This window comes from Cherax quadricarinatus, chromosome 6 (genome assembly GCF_038502225.1).
Source record: "Cherax quadricarinatus isolate ZL_2023a chromosome 6, ASM3850222v1, whole genome shotgun sequence".
NCBI lineage: Eukaryota > Metazoa > Arthropoda > Malacostraca > Decapoda > Parastacidae > Cherax > Cherax quadricarinatus.
This window is the reverse complement of record NC_091297.1, coordinates 49,686,406-49,700,876: the sequence shown is the minus strand read 5'-3', so window position 1 is coordinate 49,700,876 and position 14,471 is coordinate 49,686,406. Positions and strand designations below refer to the sequence as shown.

Genomic DNA, 14,471 nt, shown 5'->3' with positions numbered 1-14,471 from the left:
AGAAATAACCCCAGAAAAGCACTTGGTACCTGAGGTGTTGATGGAAGGGGATTCCCCTTCCAAAGAGTAACTAATGTAATCTGTCTCCTCCAGTCTTCCATACACTAAGAAGAATTATCAATAAAGGTAAGTGTTATGCTGTTAATGTTTCATTCATCATGTCCCATTGTATTGCTTATGTACTACATCTATATTTCAAGTAAAAAATGTTTTTGTTTTAATACTTCTGGGTGTCAGGAACGGATTAATTGTATTTACATTATTTCTTATAGGGAAAATTGATTCGAAAATCGTAAATTTCGATAATAGTCACACTTCCAGGAAGGGATTAATTACGAAAAACGAGGGACCACTGTATATATATATATTGTAGGTAGAAGGTTGGTAGACAGCAACCGCCCAGGGAGGTACTACTGTCCTGCCAAGTGAGTGTAGAATTCTTCCACCGTAAGTCATGTGTGTTGTAAGAATGCCGGGAGCAAGGGGCTAGTAACCCCTTATCCCGTATAAATTACTAAATTTAAAAAGAGAAACTTTTGTTTTTCTTTTTGGGCCACCATGCCTCAGTGGGATACGGCCGGTTTGTTGAAAGAAGTAGGAGGAGGTTGGTAGACAGCAACCGCCCAGGGAGGTACTACTGTCCTGCCAAGTGAGTGTAAAACGAAAGCCTGTAATTGTTTTACATGATGGTAGGATTGCTGGTGTCTTTTGTCTGTCTCATAAATATGCATGATTACAGGTATGTCTTGCTACTTCTACTTACACTTAGGTCACACTGCACATACGTGTACAAGCGTATATATACACACCCCTCTGGGTTTTCTTCTATTTTCTTTCTAATTCTTGTTCTTGTTTATTTCCTCTTATCTCCATGGGGAAGTGAAACAGAATTCTTCCTCTGTAAACCATGTGTGTCGTAAGAGGAGACTAAAATGCCAGGGGCAAGGGGCTAGTAACCCCTTCTCCTGTGTATATATTACTAAATTTAAAAGGAGAAACTTTAGTTTTTTCTTTTGGGCCACCCCACCTCAGTGGGATACAGCTGGTACATTGAAAGAAAGAAGAATATACACCTACCATCCGACTTATGACCTGCTCGACATACGACGACTCGACTTATGACCGTGTTTTTATGCCAAATTTCTGGGAAATAAACAAGTGTTTGTGTTGTACACAGTGTTTATCCTAAACCTTACAGTATAAAATACAGTATTAACAGCATAAAAAGTAAAGTAAAACATGAAATACCAAAATAAAACAATAAAATAAAGTCATTACAAAAATGTTATGTTGATATTCACTAGTAAAGTTCGACTTACGTCCATTTCGACTTACGACCAGTTTCTCGGAACCGAACTCAGTCGTAAGTCGGATGGTAGGTGTATATATATTTTTTTTTATTATTATTATCACACTGGCCGATTCCCACCAAGGCAGGGTGGCCCAAAAAAGAAAAAACTTTCACCATCATTCACTCCATCACTGTCTTGCCAGAAGGGTGCTTTACACTACAGTTTTTAAACTGCAACATTAACACCCCTCCTTCAGAGTGCAGGCACTGCACTTTCCATCTCCAGGACTCAAGTCCGGCCTGCCGGTTTCCCTGAACCCCTTCATAAATGTTACTTTGCTCACACTCCAACAGCACGTCAAGTATTAAAAACCATTTGTCTCCATTCACTCCTATCAAACACGCTCACGCACGCCTGTTGGAAGTCAAAGCCCCTCGTACACAAAACCTCCTTTACCCCCTCCCTCCAACCTTTCCTAGGCCGACCCCTACCCCACCTTCCTTCCACTACAGACTGATACACTCTTGAAGTCATTCTGTTTTGCTCCATTCTCTCTACATGTCCGAACCACCTCAACAACCCTTCCTCAGCCCTCTGGACAACAGTTTTGGTAATCCAGCACCTCCTCCTAACTTCCAAACTACGAACTCTCTGCATTATATTCACACCGCACATTGCCCTCAGACATGACATCTCCACTGCCTCCAGCCTTCTCCTCGCTGCAACATTCATCACCCATGCTTCACACCCATATAAGAGCATTGGTAAAACTATACTCTCATACATTCCCCTCTTTGCCTCCAAGGACAAAGTTCTTTGTCTCCACAGACTCCTAAGTGCACCACTCACCCTTTTCCCCTCACCAATTCTATGATTCACCTCATCTTTCATAGACCCATCCGCTGACACGTCCACTCCCAAATATCTGAATACATTCACCTCCTCCATACTTTCTCCCTCCAATCTGATATCCAATCTTTCATCACCTAATCTTTTTGTTATCCTCATTACCTTACTCTTTCCTGTATTCACTTTTAATTTTCTTCTTTTGCACACCCTACCAAATTCATCCACCAATCTCTGCAACTTCTCTTCAGAATCTCCCAAGAGCACAGTGTCTTCAGCAAAGAGCAACTGAGACAACTCCCACTTTATGTGTGATTCTTTATCTTTTAACTCCACGCCTCTTGCCAAGACCCTCGCATTTACTTCTCTTCCAACCCCATCTATAAATATATTAAACAACCACGGTGACATCACACATCCTTGTCTAAGGCCTACTTTTACTGGGAAATAATTTCCCTCTTTCCTACATACTCTAACTTGAGCCTCACTATCCTCGTAAAAACTCTTCACTGCTTTCAGTAACCTACCTCCTACACCATACACCTGCAACATCTGCCACATTGCCCCCCTATCCACCCTGTCATACGCCTTTTCTAAATCCATAAATGCCACAAAGACCTCTTTAGCCTTATCTAAATACTGTTCACTTATACGTTTCACTGTAAACACCTGGTCCACACACCCCCTACCTTTCCTAAAGCCTCCTTGTTCATCTGCTATCCTATTCTCTGTCTTACTCTTAATTCTTTCAATAATAACTCTACCATACACTCTACCAGGTATACTCAACAGACTTATTCCCCTATAATTTTTGCACTCTCTTTTATCCCCTTTGTCTTTATACAAAGGAACTATGCATGCTCTCTGCCAATCCCTAGGTACCTTACCCTCTTCCATACATTTATTATATAATAGCACCAACCACTCCAAAACTATATCCCCACCTGCTTTTAACATTTCTATCTTTATCCCATCAATCCCAGCTACCTTACCCCCTTTCCTACTATCCACTGCCTCACGAACTTCCCCCACACTCACAACTGGCTCTTCCTCACTCCTACAAGATGTTATTCCTCTTGCCCTATACACAAAATCACAGCTTCCCTATCTTCATCAACATTTAACAATTCCTCAAAATGTTCCTTCCATCTTCCCGATACCTCTAACTCTCCATTTAATAACTCTCCTCTCCTATTTTTAACTGTCAAATCCATTTGTTCCATAGGCTTCCTCAACTTATTAATCTCACTCCAAAACTTTTTCTTATTTTCAACAAAATTTGTTGATAATATCTCAACCATTCTCTCATATGCTCTCTTTTTACATTGCTTCACCACTCTCTTAACCTCTCTTTTTCTCTCCATATACTCTTCTCTCTATAGGTAGTAGGCTGGTACACAGCAACCACCCAGGGAGGTGCTACCATCCTGCCAAGTGAGTGCAAAACGAAAGCCTGTAATTGTTTTACATGATGGTAGGATTGCTGGTGTCCATTTTTCTGTCTCATGAACTTGCAAGGTTTCAGGTACGTCTTGCTACTTCTACTTATACTTAGGTCACACTACACATACATGACTTTCTTCTTTCAACAAACCGGCCATATCCCACCAAGGCAGGGTGGCCCAAAAAGAAAAAAAAGTTTTTCTTTTTAAATTTAGTAATTTATACAGGAGAAGGGGTTACTAGCCCTTTGCTCCTGACATTTTAGTCGCCTCTTATGACACGCATGGCTTACAGAGGAAGAATTCTGTTCCACTTCCCCATGGAGATAAGAGAAAATGAACAAGAACAAGAACTAGAAAGAAAATAGAGGGGTGTGTATATATATATGCTTGTACATGTATGTGCAGTGTGACCTAATTGTAAGTAGAAGTAACAAGACATACCTGAAATCTTGCATGTTCATGAGACAGAAAAAAGGACACCAGTAATCCTACCATCATGCAAAACAATTACAGGCTTTCGTTTTACATTCACACACACATGTACATTCATATATATACACACCTCTCTGGGTTTTCTTCTATTTTTTTACTAATTCTTGTTCTTGTTTATTTCCTCTTATCTCCATGGGGAAGTGGAACAGAATTTTTCCTCCGTAAGCCATGCGTGTTGTAAGAGGCGATTAAAATCCCAGGAGCAAGGGGCTAGTAACCCCTTCTCCTGAATAAATTGCTAAATTTAAAAAGAGAAACTTTCGTATTTCTTTTTGGGCCACTCTGCCTTTATGGGATATGGCTGATTTGTTTAAAAAAAAAAAAAAAAAAAAAACACTCTTCCCTCCTTGCATCACTTCTACTTTGTAAAAACCTCTCATATGCTAACTTTTTCTCCCTTACTACTCTCTTTACATCATCATTCCACCAATCGCTCTTCTTCCTTCCACACCCACTTTCCTGTAACCATAAACTGCTGAACATTCTAATACTACATTCTTAAACCTACCCCATACATCTTCGACCCCATTGCCTATACTCTCACTAGCCCATCTATCCTCCAACAGTTGTTTTATCTTACCCTAACTGCCTCCTCTTTTAGTTTATACACCTTCACCTCTCTCTTACTTGCTGCTTCTATTTTTCTTGTATCTCATCTACCTTTTACTCTCATGAGGACATGTACATGAGGACATGTACATAACCTTCATGACTACGACAACTACTACTACAACTAACCCATCACTTTGGGTAGGACCTACTTCCACTGGGGAATCCTGCCTACCAGTGACTATGCCCTTGTCTGCTACCCATCCCAGTTCCACCTGACGTTAGTATATAAGCGTCAGGCGCCTTGCTTCTGCTTCAGAATCTCCACGACTACGGTGCTCTTCGCACCTACTTCTAGGATGTGGGACTGATTACCTCATCGTCTGTACATAGTTCTACTATCTTCAAGTTATGTCCTGGAATTTGTATTGATAAAGCCACTGGATGGCGAAACGTCTACAATAAAGATACCCAGATGTTGCACATGTATCTTAATTTCATCTTGTCGGTATTGTATACCATTCTTGTACAACTTGTCAGACACTGCAACATCATGGAATCTTGATTCTGAGGGCATGTACATAACCTTCATGACTACGACAACTACTACTACAACTAACCCATCTCTTTGAGTAGGACCTACTTCCACTGGGGAATCCCGCCTACCAGTGACTATGCCCTTGTCTGCTACCCGTCCCATTTCCACCTGATGTTATATATATAAGCGCCAGGCGCCTTGCTTCTGCTTCAGAATCTCCACGACTACGGTGCTCTTCGCACCTACTTCTAGGATGAGGGACTGATTACCACATCGTCTGTACATAGTTCTACTATCTTCAAGTTATGTCCTGGAATTTGTATTGATAAAGCCACTGGATGGCGAAACATCTACAATAAAGATGCCCAGATATTGCACATGTGTCTTAATTTCATCTCACTGTAGCTACAACTAGAAAGTGATCTGATATATCTGTGGCCCCTCTATAAACATGTACATCCTGAAGTCTACTCAACAGTCTTTTATCTATTAATATATAGTCCAGTAAACTACTGTCATTACGTCCTACATCATATCTTGTATACTTATTCATCCTCTTTTTCTTAAAATACGTATTACCTATAACTAAACCCCTTTCTATACAAAGTTCAATCAAAGGGCTCCCATTACCATTTACACTTGGCACCCCCAAACTTACCTACCACACCCTCTTTAAATGTTTCTTCTACTTTAGCATTTAGGTCCCTTACCACAATTATTCTCACTTAGTTCAAAGGTTCCTATACATTCACTTAACATCTCCCAAAATCTCTCTCTCTCTCTCTCTCCTCTACACTCCTCTCTTCTCCAGGTGCATACATGCTTATTATGACCCACTTTTCACATCCTACCCTTATTTTAATCCACATAATCCTTGAATTTATACATTTATATTCCCTCTTCTTCTTCCATAACTGGTCCTTTAACATTACTGTTACCCCTTCCTTAGCTCTAACTCTCTCAGATACTCCTGACTTAATCCAATTTATTTCTCCCCACTGAAACTCACCTACCCCCTTCAGCTTTGTTTCATTTAGGGCCAGGACATCCAACTTCTTTTCATTCATAGCATCAGCAATCATCTCTTTCTTATCATCCGCACTACATCCATGCACATTCAAGCATCCCAGTTTTATAAAGTTTTTCTTCTTCTCGTTTTTAGTAAATGTGTACAGGAGAAGGGGTTACTAGCCCATTTCTCCCGGCATTTTAGTCGCCTCATACGACACACACAGCTTACAGAGGAAAGATTCTTTTCCATTTCCCCATGGACAATAGAGAGAGAAAAAATAACAAGAACAAGAGCTATTAAGAAAAAGAAGAAAAACCCTAGATGTGTGTGTGTATGTATATATATGAATGTGCATGCCTGTGTAGAGTGACCTAAGTGTAAGTAGAAGTGGCAAGATATACCTGTTATCCAGCGTGTTTATGAGACAGAAGAAAGACACCAGCAATCCAACCATCATGTAAAACAGTTACAGGTTTCTGTTTCACAGTCACCTGGCAGAACAGTAGTACCTCCCTGGGTGGCTGCTGTCTACCAACCTACCACCTATAATGTGTTGGATATGGGTGTTGAATTTTAGGTTGCTGTCAAGGTGCAGGCCCAGGAATTTGCCCTCATTATGTTTAGCAATAAGAGTGTTGTCAATCATAATGTTCAGCTGGGCAACACCTGTTCTGTTCCCAAACATAATGTAAAAGGTTTTGTCAATATCAAGTGTAAGTATATTAGCAGTCATCCAGGTCGATATTTTTATTAGCTCTTCATTAACAATAGTGTTGAGTGAGGCAAGATTAGGGTGGAAGAAGACATAAGTCATGTCGTCAGCCAAGAGAAATAGGTTTAAGGTGTTGTGATACATTAGGAAGATCACTGATGTGTAAGAGGAAGAGCAGGGGACCAAGGACGCTACCCTGTGGTACTCCAGTATCCAGTGGTCTTGTTGATAAGGCTGTGCCCTTAACCCTTTGAGGGTTTCGGACGTACTAGTACAGCTTATGCGCAGGGGTTTTTGATGTACTAGTACGCATAAATTCTAGCGCCGTCAAATCTCGCGGGAAAAGGCTGGTAGGCCTACATGTGAGAGAATGGGTCTGTGTGGTCGGTGTGTGCGGTAGAAAAAAAATCTGAGACCCAGTGGTGCATTGTGGGAACGCCATCTTAGTACACAATGTCCACCATGCCTCGCGGTAAGAAGTTCCTCACTCCTCGGCGAACTGGGACACTTTTGTTCCCCAGTGACAGTTCTAATACAGATGGAAGTGCCAGTGAAGATGAGTTTCAAGGTTTTGGTGAGGTTTTGACCGAAACTAATGACCATAATATCAGTAATAGTGAGGAAAACCCAGACGACCCTCAGCCTTCCACCTCTGGTGCTGGGCCGTCTTGTTCACGTTCAGTTGTACCAGAATCAAAGAGGAAACTCCTATTTTCCCAAATCCCAGACTCAGATGTGAGCATTTGTGATGATAATGATAGTGATTATGAACTACAAGCTCTTGAAAACAGTTCCAGTAGTGATAGTGAAGTGGAATATTCCCCAGTGAAGCGTCAGTATATACGACGATATATGCGCTCTGGTAGTGTGCCATATGCTATTCCAAGGGGAACGAGTACATCTCGGAGTACATCCCATGGCTGTACAACAGGAACAGACAGTGAAAATGACGATGATAGTGTTGCAATGGGGATGGAAAATATGCATGGTGGTGGTAGTGGTGGTGGCCGTGAGGCACCAGCAGTGGGCCATGCTGCCACCCACGCTGCCACCCACGCCGCTGCCTCAGCTGATCTACAACAAAGGCCACCATCCCCCAACCACCCACCACACCAGCCTCCACAACCACAACCTCCACAACCACAACCTCCACAACCACAACCTCCACAACCACAACCTCCACAACCACAACCACCTGCCATTGCCCAGTACCCACCAGCAGACCGCACCTGGGATTGGCAGGAAGCTGTTAATTTTGTTCCAAATGCCCACCAGTTTGATGACAGCCAAAGTGGAATACGGCCATCTTGTACACTTGGGAACAATGCCACTGAACTGGAATGTTTCGAGTTATTCTTTGACAAACCCCTGATCGAAAGTATTGTCATGGAAAGCAACACATACTAAGAGTACACCATGGTAAATACAATACTTTCACCAAAAATATTGTCTACACCAGTGGAAGGAGGCAACTGTGGCTGAGATGTATCTTTTCTTTGCCACAATAATACTTATGCCACATGTGTATAAGCACAAAGTGAAATCATACTGGTCAACAGACCACCTGATTGCAACCCAAGGTTTCAGTGATATAATGCCAGTGAATTGATTTGTGCTAATGTTACATATGCTTCACTTCTCAGACAAAACCAGGCCTGACAGAAACAACAGGTTATATAAGATTAGGCATGTGTTTGTGTATCTGAAAGATAAATTCAATATGTATTTTTATCCCTTCAGGAAGCTTGTAATTGACGAGTCTTTGATTCTGTTCAAAGGAAGACTCTCTTTCAAGCAGTACATACCAAGCAAGAGGAAACGCTTTGGTATAAAGTTGTTTGTGCTTTGTGATTGTTACAGTGGTCTGGTATTGGATATTACTGTGTACACTGGAAGTTATACATTGCAAAACACAAAGAAGTTATTGGGCATCTCTGGTAATGTGGTTAGAACAATGATAGAACCATACCTTGGTAAGGGGCATATATTACATACTGATAACTGGTACACGAGCCCCTCACTCAGTGATTTTTTGCGAGTGAACATGACAGATGTGTGTGGCACAGTGCGTGTAAATCGGAAACACATGCCCAGATTTGACGCTGCCACTCGTAGAGGTGAGGTGCAGGCATTTGCTGCCAATGACATCATGGCATTTCGGTGGCATGACAAACGAGATGTCACAGTGTTGTCATCAGTCCACCCTAATGAAATGGCAGACACTGGCAGGCAGCATAGAGAGAGCAATGAACCCATTCTAAAACTTGCAGCTGTGATTGATTACACCTTCAATATGCGTTCAGTGGACAAATGTGACATGCAGATTGGGTTTGCTGATTGTGTATGCAAGAGTTATAAGTGATACATAAAACTCTTTTTCCATCTTCTGGACATTTCCATGCTCAATGCTTATACAGTGGACCCCCGCATAACGATGGCATCACATAGCGATTAATCCGCATAACGCTTGTTTTAATCGCAAAAATTTTGCCTCACATACCGCTTAAAAACCCGCTCACTGATTTTCGTCCGAGACGCGTCCAATGTGCGGCCTGAGCCACGCTCACATGTTCCGCCGGTGGCATTGTTTACCAGCCAGCCTCCGCGGTAACATCCAAGCATACAATCGGAATATTTCGTATTATTACAGTGTTTTCGGTGCTTTTTCTGGAAAATAAGTGACCATGGGCCCCAAGAAAGCTTCTAGTGCCAACCCTACAGCAATAAGGGTGAGAATTACAATAGAGATGAAGAAAAAGATCGTTGATAAGTATGAAAGTGGAGTGCGTGTCTCCGAGCTGGCCAGGTTGTATAATAAACCCCAATCAACCATCGCTACTACTGGTGGTACAGCTGCTGCTGCTGCTGCACTGTCAGCTGCTGCTGCTGCTGTAGCATCGTCTGCTGCTGCTGTAACATCGTCTGTTGCTGCTGTAGCATCGTCTGTTGCTGCTGTACCACCGTCAGCTGCTGCTGCTGCTGTAGCATCGTCTGCTGCTGCTGTAGCATCGTCTGCTGCTGCTGTACCACCGTCAGCTGCTGCTGCTGCTGTAACATCGTCTGTTGCTGCTGTAGCATCGTCTGTTGCTGCTGTACCACCGTCAGCTGCTGCTGCTGCTGTAGCATCATCTGCTGCTGCTGTAGCATCGTCTGTTGCTGCTGTACCACCGTCAGCTGCTGCTGCTGCTGTAGCATCGTCTGCTGCTGCTGTAGCATCGTCTGCTGCTGCTGTAGCATCGTCTGTTGCTGCTGTACCACCGTCAGCTGCTGCTGCTGCTGTAGCATCGTCTGCTGCTGCTGTAGCATCGTCTGCTGCTGCTGTAGCATCGTCTGCTGCTGCTGTAGCATCGTCAGTTGCTGCTGTACCACCGTCAGCTGCTGCTGCTGCTGTAGCATCGTCTGCTGCTGCTGTAGCATCGTCTGTTGCTGCTGTACCACCGTCAGCTGCTGCTGCTGCTGCTGCTGCTGTAGCACCGTTGTTGGTGTGGCTTATTGAGAATACCAAGAAACAATTAACCCCAGAGGATTTGCCACCCAGGATAACCCAAAAAAGTCAGTGTCATCGAAGACTGTCTAACTTATTTCCATTGGGGTCCTTAATCTTGTCTCCCAGGATGCAACCCACACAAGTCGACTAACACCCAGGTGAACAGGGAAAAATGCCTGGAACTAGTGCTCATATTGGTGAATTTAAAGCCAGCAAAGGTTGGTTTGAGAGATTTAAGAATCGTAGTGGCATACACAGTGTGATAAGGCCTGTTCTGGAAGAAAATGCCAAACAGGACCTACAGTACTCAGGAGGAAAAGGCACTCCCAGGACACAGTGTCTCATCAGTCATTGCTGCATCTTCAATAAAGGTAAGTGTCATTTATTCTTCATTTAGTAGACTAGTACATGCACAATATATACTGTGCATGTACTACTCTACTATTGTGCATGTATCCTTCTCTTTGTGTGTGGGAAAATGTATATTTCATGTGGTAAAATTTTTTTTTTCATACTTTTGGGTGTCTTGCACAGATTAATTTGATTTCCATTATTTCTTATGGGGAAAATTCATTCGCATACCGATTATTTCGCATAACAATTACCCCTCTTGCACGGATTAAAATCGTTATGCGGGGGTCCACTGTAATATGTATAAGATGAGGACCAGAAACAAACCACAATACGGCGAATTCTGTTTGTCTGTCATCAGACAAATAGTATTCAAGTACCAAGGAAGAACACCTGCAATAGACCGTCCACCAAATTATCAACAACTACCTTCTCGTCTGAAGCATGGTGATCACTTCCTGCTAAAACTGCCTGCTACTGCTTTCAAGAAAAAGGCTCAGAAGAGGTGTTACGTCTGTGCACATACAAGGAAACGCCCACAACAACGCAGAGACACTTGTTTTATGTGTGAGGAGTGTAAAACACCACTGTGCATAACACCATGTTTCAAAGACTTCCACAGGCTGCAGAACTTCTAGAAACATTTCCTGTGACTGTATATGTGTATATAAAACATAGAAAAATAGCAATAAACAATATTTTATATCGTTCGTTTGTGTAAATATTTTTTATAAACAAAACAATGACAACAGTGTTTATGCCCTTATTGTGTAGTATTGAAAAAGAAAAAACTTACAAAATATTAGTAGATCATATTGGTCTCACAGGCCATAAAAGTTACTTGGAAAAAGAAAAATTAAAAAATAATAGAAATTAGTACATAAGAAAGTAAATAAAAGAATGCCGGGAGACGGCAGTCGGCGATGCTGACACATTGTCCCCCTTTTTCATCAACTTCACGCCTCCATATCTTGGTAAGTATTAATGGTAAAAAATTTTTGTTTAGCCTATAATATTTAAAAAAAAAAAAGCTATTTTTTCATAAGAATTTTTTTTTTTTTTTAAATTTGGCCGACCCTGAGAACGAGTCTCTGAGAGGACCTGTCGACCCTCAAAGGGTTAACGCCTGTTAGTAAGATATGATTTGAAATATGTAAGTGCATGGCCTCTTATACCATAATGATTAAGTTTGTGGAGTAGGATGCTGTGGTCTACTGTATCAAAAGCTTTCCTTAGGTCAATAAAGAGTCCTAATGGATATTTATTTTTTTCCAGTGCAGGTCTAGCATTTTTACAATTGCGTCGCTTGTGCTTTTGCTTTTCCTAAAGCCAAATTGGCAAAGGTTGAGGATGATTTGCACTGTTATAAGGGAATATAATCAGTGTGCACGAGTTTCTCGAATATTTTGGATAGCAATGGTAAGTTTGACATTGGCCTGAAGTTTTTTTTTTTAAATTCTTCGACACTATGAGCAAGTTTATGAGCAGTGGATCTCAACACTCTAAGTGCTAAACATAATGCATCACAACAATGAACAACAATTACATTATCATTTTTTTTAAGATTTGGAGACCTAAAAAAGCAAAAAATTTGTATTTTTTTTTTGGGGGGGGGGGAGTCTAAGGAACGTAACCCTATTTTTTCCATAAGTTCTTCAGTTTGTTTTACAGGATTTTGTCTTGCACTCAATTTTCAGGAACATAACTACTGAGTTAATCAATGGTCTACTATACAAGAATTCATATGTGCTTATGGTGCCTAATAGATTCTTTTCAAACATACCTGTTTACTAGTTCTCCTGTTTTGTGTTGATCATAAAAAGCAATATCTTGTTCAAGGAGAGCTGTGAAGAGCTGCTGCCTGAGACTGTCTGCCATACGCTCACCCATTCTTGTCAAAAACGTTATGTATGAGAATGTGAAGATGGCCTGAAAAGGATTCAACTATGAATTAATAACTTTTTAATGTCAACAGCTGTCTCCTGCTAAGGCAGGGAGACCAAAAGAAGAAAACATATTCACCACCATTCAGTCACTTGCTCTCTCTCTCCAGGAATGTGCTGATATCACAATTCAGAATTGGTAATGCAGACCAAATAAAGATGCATTTAAATTAAAGTTATTTTAGCATGCTAATTTTATGGGTGTAAAAAAGGAAAGAAATGACAGTGAGGCTATATGACTGAGGTATGACTAAAGCCCAGTGGATCATAGTAATTAATGTATGAATACCGATCTTCTATTGACATGAAAAGAGAGAAACTGTACAGCATAATTAATTTTTCTTGTAAAAAGGAAAAATATATTTGGAATAAATGTATAAAATATATAAGAAAACTTTTATTTTATTTTTATTATCACACTGCCGACCTAGAAAATGTACAGAGAACTTTCACGGCGCGCATAACGGAGATAAAACACCTCAATTACTGGGAGTGCTTGAGGTTTCTAAACCTGTATTCCCTGGAACGCAGGAGGGAGAGATACATGATTATATACACCTGGAAAATCCTAGAGGGACTAGTACCGAACTTGCACACGAAAATCACTCACTACGAAAGCAAAAGACTTGGCAGACGATGCACCATCCCCCCAATGAAAAGCAGGGGTGTCACTAGCACGTTAAGAGACCATACAATAAGTGTCAGGGGCCCGAGACTGTTCAACTGCCTCCCAGCACACATAAGGGGGATTACCAACAGACCCCTGGCAGTCTTCAAGCTGGCACTGGACAAGCACCTAAAGTCAGTTCCTGATCAGCCGGGCTGTGGCTCGTACGTTGGTTTGCATGCAGCCAGCAGCAACAGCCTGGTTGATCAGGCGCTGATCCACCAGGAGGCCTGGTCACAGACTGGGCCGCGGGGGCGTTGACCCCCGAAACTCTCTCCAGGTAAACTCCAGGTAAACACTGGCCGATTCCCACCAAGGTAGGGTGGCCCGAAAAAGAAAAACTTTCACCATCATTCACTCCATCACTGTCTTGCCAGAAGAGTGCTTTACACTACAGTTTTTAAACTGCAACATTAACACCCCTCCTTCAGAGTGCAGGCACTGTACTTCCCATCTCCAGGACTCAAGTCTGGCCTGCCGGTTTCCCTGAACCCCTTCATAAATGTTACTTTGCTCACACTCCAACAGCACGTCAAGTATTAACCCTTTGACTGTTTCAGGCCCCTCTCTGAAACTGTCATTCTATGTCGCCAAATATTCGAAAAAAAAAAATTATTTTTTCTTATGAAAATGTTAGGAATATTTTTGTGAGTGTTTTAAGCCTAAAAAATTTTTTTTGCCATCAGTACTTACCGAGATATAGAGCTGCAAAGTTTGCAGAAAGTGACGTGCGTACGGCAACAGCGGCAACTGCCGCCCACCCGGTATTCTTTTATTTACTCTAATTCAAAGGTTTCTTGCATTTTTCAATATTTTTCTGTTCCAGGTAACTTATGTGGCCTGTGAGACCAATGTAAGGTGCATTCTTCAAATATACACTCATTGTTTACAACACAATAACAGAACAAACTTTATCACTATTAGTTTGTGTATACACTTTGTTTACACAAACAAACAATACAAAACAATGTTTATTACTATTGTTCCATAATATATATACATATGTACAGTCACTAAACACGTTCCTAGAACTGCTGCAGCTTGTGGAACTCTTTGAAACATGGGTATATGCAGAGGGGCACTTGACACTCCTCACACATAAAACGAGTGTCTCTGGGTGTTTGTGGGCGTTTTGTG

The 14,471-nt window shown here is 41.6% G+C and overlaps 1 protein-coding gene across 6 annotated transcripts in view; it reads right to left on the bottom strand.

The window, feature by feature from the left end:
• Positions 1-14,471, bottom strand: part of LOC128694479 (mitochondrial potassium channel ATP-binding subunit) — a 348,027-nt gene that overhangs the window by 277,335 nt on the left and 56,221 nt on the right. For all 6 annotated transcript variants that reach the window (XM_070081553.1, XM_070081574.1, XM_070081563.1 and 3 more), the window contains one exon: positions 12,508-12,653. In XM_070081553.1, coding sequence (XP_069937654.1) covers positions 12,508-12,653 — 146 coding nt within the window. The remainder of the gene's footprint in view (positions 1-12,507; positions 12,654-14,471) is intronic.